Source organism: Cyprinodon variegatus, unplaced genomic scaffold (assembly GCF_000732505.1).
Source record: "Cyprinodon variegatus isolate N-32 unplaced genomic scaffold, C_variegatus-1.0 Scaffold394, whole genome shotgun sequence".
In the NCBI taxonomy this organism is placed as follows: Eukaryota; Metazoa; Chordata; class Actinopteri; order Cyprinodontiformes; family Cyprinodontidae; genus Cyprinodon; species Cyprinodon variegatus.
The window spans coordinates 177,578-184,099 of NW_015150847.1; the positions used below are offsets into that span (position 1 = coordinate 177,578).

The 6,522-nt window shown below is 41.1% G+C and overlaps 1 protein-coding gene across 1 annotated transcript in view; it reads left to right on the forward strand.

The window, feature by feature from the left end:
- The window catches only part of cadps2 (Ca++-dependent secretion activator 2), a 160,810-nt gene that overhangs the window by 117,628 nt on the left and 36,660 nt on the right, over window positions 1–6,522 (forward strand). Inside the window, exon 19 of the mRNA XM_015387430.1 lies at window positions 5,760–5,978. Within this exon, the coding sequence (XP_015242916.1) occupies window positions 5,760–5,978 (219 nt within the window). The remainder of the gene's footprint in view (window positions 1–5,759; window positions 5,979–6,522) is intronic.

Genomic DNA, 6,522 nt, shown 5'->3' on the forward strand with positions numbered 1-6,522 from the left:
TACTTTTAGAAATTCTAGGAACCACTAGTAAACCTGCAGATTGAGAGCGAACATAAGGAACAATCCTGATCAGTTCATAGAGCAGCTTCTGTCACATTAAAGCATTAAGCTAACGATCTGCAGAAGAGAGCTGCTTCAGTGAGGTTTGGTTGGTGTTCAGTTCCTGACAGCAGAACCGATCCAGTGATTTACAGACATGAGGCTGGAAACGTGAGCTTTCTATTTGATCCTGCATGGATTAGAGGAAATCGTCCATTAATGTAAACATCTGCTCCTAGCTGACAAAATAAATTGGTTGCTTAATTAAAATAAAGAACAAGGAAAGCTGATGGGGAATTTCCAACCATGGCCGCTTTTCCTGCTTCAGATTTTCACTTTAAACCTCCAAAGAACTTGAGTTTTTTTTTTAAGGCAAATAGAAAACAACAGTATGTTAAAAAAAAAAAAAAAGGTTCCAAAAAAGAAATATTAAATAATGGAGGTCAAGGAGAACCTCGGAAAAATCTTCTTTGACTTTGAGGTTCTGATGCAAAACAGCAGCTGCAAATAATGAAGAATGAAAGGAGAAATTTCTGTGCAGAAAACAAATCAGTAAAACCTCCAGCAGGGCAACAAAGTCAAGGTCCAATCAGAGACGCCGACACACAAGGCTCTGATGTGGTTTTATCCCGGCGCACCAAAACGTAGCATCAACTGTGGATCGGTCGGATGGAAAAGCAAAACGTTCTCGTCGTATTTAGCACTTTGTCTGTGAGCCAGCAGAGATTTGGCGAGAAGCGAGGCGTTATTTAACATGGCTGCTGCCCAAGCGTCTCCTCTACAGTATGAGACGGGCAGCCAGATAGACAGACAGCCCAGGGCAATGCTGGGAACAAGGAAAACCTGTAGACAACCAACAAATCTCATTTCGTAGCCTGCCTCCTATATTCTGTTTAATTACCATCTTCTGCTCAGGCTGTAATTATTCCAAGTGTCACAACACAGCCATCTTGATTTGGAACGTGACCGAAGGAGACAAAACATGGGCCAAGCTGGTTTTGCACAAATGAGGTCCTGCTTCCTGTAATTATTAACAGAATGAGACGAAAACGTCGTGTTTAAAACCAGTTCTGGTGTTTGTTTTTTTTTCCTCCTAAATCTTATAGATGGTTTTTGTTTTGAAATCTCAGCGTTGTCCAGCAGTGGGCTGATCTTTGCTGACTTCCTGTTGTGTGATTCAAAGCGTGCCGCCCCTCCGTCGTTCTGCTGATTATTTAAATGCTCACTTGATTGTCAACATGTGAAGGCGAACAGTTATGGTGGAGGCAAGTTTCAGTCTCTGGAGGGCAAAAAGGCTAGTGTTAATTATGATGGAGCAGAGCGAAAGGAATTAAAACTAATGAAGTCCTGGGAGACCGGCTTGCTCGCTTCTCACCCAATACTCTTTCCCCTGGTCTCTCTGTGGGCTGGCACAGTCTGTCAAAGAGTTATTTGTCTGCCTGAAACCCGCAGAGGGATTGGGGGGGCATGACTGACTGTTACTCCCAAGCATCAAGCCTGTTTGCAGAATTTCTCCTCTAATATTGGACTTTGTTTCTGCTGCGTGTCGCTCTGCAGAGGTTCTGTTGTTTTATCACAAGAACCTGTCAGAAACACGTCGTCGTACAAGTCCCCCCCCAGCATGATAGACATGTATGTTAAACTTAAAGTCTGTAAATCCGTTGGTCGGATAGAGGAAATAAAAAATAAGCATCCTTGGAGGATAGTTGGTGTCCCTGAGGTCCTGCAGAACCATTTGTTGACCCACGTTGACTCATCATCCTCTGACCTGTTTGCACGATATGTGAATAGCAGGGGGCCAATCAGGCAGCCAACCAGGGGGCCAATCGGGGGCCTGTGGTTTTCCTTAGATGCATCAGCACCAGACTTTCAAAGAATATCATGACCACTGATGTCAGAGCAACAGGCCTGCAGTCAGTAAGGCTTGTTGCATGTTTCTGAGGGATTAGGATGAAGGAGCTTTACAACAGGGAGGGAACTTAACCTGCTTTAGGTTTCTGTTAAAGAAATGGCGGAAGAAGAAGAGTTATTTGGTCAGTACTGGTTTCTTGGCAGAAAGGGTAGCCGCCATTAGGATCTGGAGTTTCTTTTCCCCCTTCTGGCACTGGAAGACCCTATTTACATCTTCCTTTTTATCTCTAGTAGCGTCTCTAATGAAGGCTGATCCTTTATGTCAAAGTGAGACCTTGAGTCTTTAGAAGAAATAGTTCAGTTAGCAGGGGGTCACCTTAGCAAGAAGGGATGATGTCATTTGTTACGTTAGATGCTGCTGGTTTTCTCTTTTTCAGTCCTTTAGCTGTAAATAGGTCGAATCTCCTGCATGTTAGATTGCAGATGAATAAACCAGGTTTATTGTTACTGAATGTGTGAACAGTCTCGATCTGAACACAGCCGTCCTCCCACAAGTTAACGTATGATGTCGATATTTATCTGCTCTAAAGCAATCAAAGATTTCAGCCGGAGCTTCAGGTGGTTCTGAAATATCAGCTCCGACTCATCAGACCTACAAATAAACCATTAAAACTTTCCTTCAGTTGGTTGATTTCCAACAATTACATGTTTAAACAATTAGCAGTTAAAGTTATGTAGAACGAATACATTTTAGAGCATATGCAATATTAGATGATTATTACTTTTATAAAATTTATGAATTTTTCAATTAGTAAAGAACAACATAAAATATTTCGCTACTAACTGTGATTAGAAAAAACTTAACGGAAAAGTCCGGTCAGCGAGGAATAATTAATGAATCATTATTTAGACCTAAAACTAATAAGTTTGCGGTGATTTAATGAATTTAGCATTAATCAGTAAAAAAATAAAAACAATAATTTTCGGTGTGATCACTAAGTCTGGGAGCGGCCATTTTTGGGCCATTTTTAGTACCATTGAAATTCACCACAGCTATAGTGAAACTGACAATGGAATATATCAGGTAAAAGTGAATAAACAATGAGTTATTCCACCTTTCTGATTCCTGATCCTCCACAGACGGGTTGATCATTGGATCACCAACTTGAAGAGGAAGGATTTGCCATCGAACTTCTGGCCAGAGAAAAAACACGTAATATGTAGCCAACATTTGGAAGAAGAATGTTTTCAAGATGACTTGGATAATAGCGCGTTGTGACAAACACCAGATACAGCACTGGGACTTGATCAACAGCCGATACCGCACCGTGACGTCACAAACCAGTAGGTGGCAGTAGTGTTCTTTGACAAACATGGATGACCGGACTTTTCCTTTAAACAGAAAGAAAATATTAAGGAATAGATAAAAATAAAAGTAAAAAGAATTAGATTAATTCAATTTAATAATAATAAATAAGCTAAAATCCAGAGAAGTAGATGCACTTTTATAAACATCTAATCTCTCAGCTCTTCAGGAAGGTTAATTAATTTTTCTGGAGTTTTTTGTCATGTTTCTGTCACTGCTGGGAAAAAAGGCAACTGATGGTACCGTAGCTACAGCTGATTAAAGGTCTCCAGCAATCTGAGCCGATTCCCTCTTCCTGATAATTATCTGTGTTTATACTCTGATACAGTGTTGTATAAAGTACTGAAATCTCAGAGTCAAGTAAAAGTATAAGTACCTCTCCAAAATATGACTTTGGTAAAAGTCCAAGTCACTGACTGAAATGTTACTTGAGTAAAAGTCTTAAAGTATCTGAAATGGCTTGTACTTGTAAGTATAAGAATTACTGTAAAAATAGATGTACTCAAGTAATGTAGTGAAAAGTATAAGTAAAAAGTAGTGCAGTTTGAATGACATTTGTTTACGTTTTGGTAAACTCTGAAGGTTAAATTCACTTAAAATAATATAAAGAACCAAGTGTAGGATAAATTTAGACTGGCTTTGAAACAGGCGTATCCTATTGGTGTTGATGAACAATCCCAGGCAAGACCAGACTTTGTAGTCAGTAGGTGGGCTCAAAACACTTGCGTTTCTTTCGCTCTCTCGCTCGTTTTTTTTTCTTTTTTTACTTAGTAACTAAACCAAAAATTAAAAATGTGTCAGAGTTCAACTATGCAATCAAGTTCGTAAATGTAGTGAAGTAAAAGTGAAAGTTCTCAAAAAAATGTATACTCTTGGAAAGTATAAAGTACTCTAAAATATACTTAAGTACAGTAGTGAAGTATTTTTACTTCGTTACTATACAACACTGTTCTGATGCTGTTACCTCTCTGCTGTTCTGTCAGCTCAGCATACGGCGTCAGGCCGGCATACCCCTGCTCTCCTTACAGCTAGTCACTGTTTTATTTCCCGGTTTAGTCAGGTTTTTGTTGTCGTTTTGTGCATAAAACAAAGAAAGTCCACCACACACATTAGTTTAAAAACAAACATTGCATGTCCGTTAGATGAGGATCTTATTAAGAATGATCGGCATTTTTTTTCACAGAGAATCAAATATTTATAGGGAGAGGATTCTACAACTCAGTGACAGGATATAAGATTTATTTTGTTTTTAGTTTGTTTAATATGAACGACATGCAGATTGTTTTATTATTTATTATATTTATTATTTTATTCTTAATTTCCTGGGGGAAAAGGAATGACTTTAGGGTTAGGAGTAGGATTTACTCTGTGATTACAACTTAATGAGCCCACTGGCACAATCTGAAGCCATTCTATGGGACTGATAACCGCTAATAACGATCATACACGCATGCATATTACTGAGGGTATGCAGGCCTGACGCGGTATGCCGCGCTGACAGAACACCGGCTCCCTGAATAACGCCGTCCTCATCCTGGNTACACGCATGCATATTACTGAGGGTATGCAGGCCTGACGCGGTATGCCGCGCTGACAGAACACCGGCTCCCTGAATAACGCCGTCCTCATCCTGGGTGGATCAGCAGCATCAACCTTCAGATGATGATGGATCGGAGCTCTGGGTCTGAAAGCTGACCAGTCTGCTGGGTTCCTCGTGGTGCTGCTTGTCCTGAGAACCTCTTAACCATCAGATCTGCTAGATCTAGATGTTAGATCTGCTAAGCAGGCAGATGGAACCACACGGACAGAAACAGTTTGAATAAACTTGGCGTGGATGGAACGACGGATTCATTTTGTTCACTTGTTAACCATGCAGGACTTTAGTATTTTGGTGACAGTGGATCTAAGCTTAGAACAAGGTTTCTGTTGTTCAGATCATCTAAATTGTGAAAGAAGGTTGTGCTTCTTGTTTGTCATCATATTTATTTATTTATTATTTATNGTGGATCTGAAGATTAGCCGTTAGCCTCCTTTTCGTGTGGCTGTTTGGTTCCTGCTGCTCTGAAATGATTTAAATCAACCAACCGTTGATTTAACGGTTGGTTAAATCCCAATGGAATTTCCCATTGGGACCAAGTAGCACTAAGTTGCTAACTGGTTAGCAAGATGCTTCCGACAAACTGGCCACAACCAGACTTGCTTGTGAACTTTCCGCCACAACAATCCCGCCCCCTTGATAATCGACCAATCACATTCACTTTATCCACTCCTGTAAAGTCGGACGCCACTCGGGAGAATTCAGAAATGCAACGGTTGGAACAGACTACGACTTTAATGCTCCATTTTTACTGTTAATGAATTCCTCACATTGTGAGGCTGATTTGATCCAGAAACAGCAAAGTTTTTAAAGAATCTTCTTCTAAATATTAAACAGAAGCAGACAGATCTAGGCCCAGTAGATCAGATGAAGGCCTTGGATGCAGGATCAGCTGCTGTGATGAAGGGAACTGTTTCACTGTTTCTCTCTCTGCTCTTCTCTCTCCTCTGTTTTGTCTTCTTGTACTTCATCAAACCATCACTTTCACTGGTTTGGCCCCAGCAGACTGTTAACTAACAATCTAGCCAACGTTCCTCTCCCTAAAGTCCCCAGCCTTCCCCTCACGCTGCCACAGATGCCTAGCTTCTCGGTACCTGCCTGGATGGGACCTCTCTGTGAGAACACGTATGTATGGCAGAGCAGCTGCTGGTCCACACTACAGGTCTTCACATTAAGCACCTGCTGTCCTCCAAGACTACCATGTTTCACTGGTTTTATTCCAGGTTCTTCAGCACTTCAGTTCAGATTCCACCAATTGGTCTACCTCTAATAAAACTGAGGCTGCTGATATTTCTATGGTTGTCCTAGCCTAAGTCTGAGGGACCTTTAAAAAATAACTGGTTGACTGCTGATGAGCTGACCAGCCTTAATTCCATGGAGACCAGAAGCTGGTACCATCCCAGCATCAGAGGAAGCAGGAACTATGGGCGGGCTCATGGAGAACAGCAGCAGATCAAAGCCATGTTTAAAACTCAAAAAAGGTTCAATGTCCTCCTGTAAAAAGCTAAAGAGTGATAATCTGGATCAGAACATCAGAACCAGTGTCTGACCATGTGTCCAACAAGTGTCCTCTATCTGTCCTCCATCTGTCCAACATGTGTCCTTCATCTGCCCTCTGTTTGTCCAACATGTGTCCTTCATGTGTCCATCTGTCCAACATGTGTCCTTC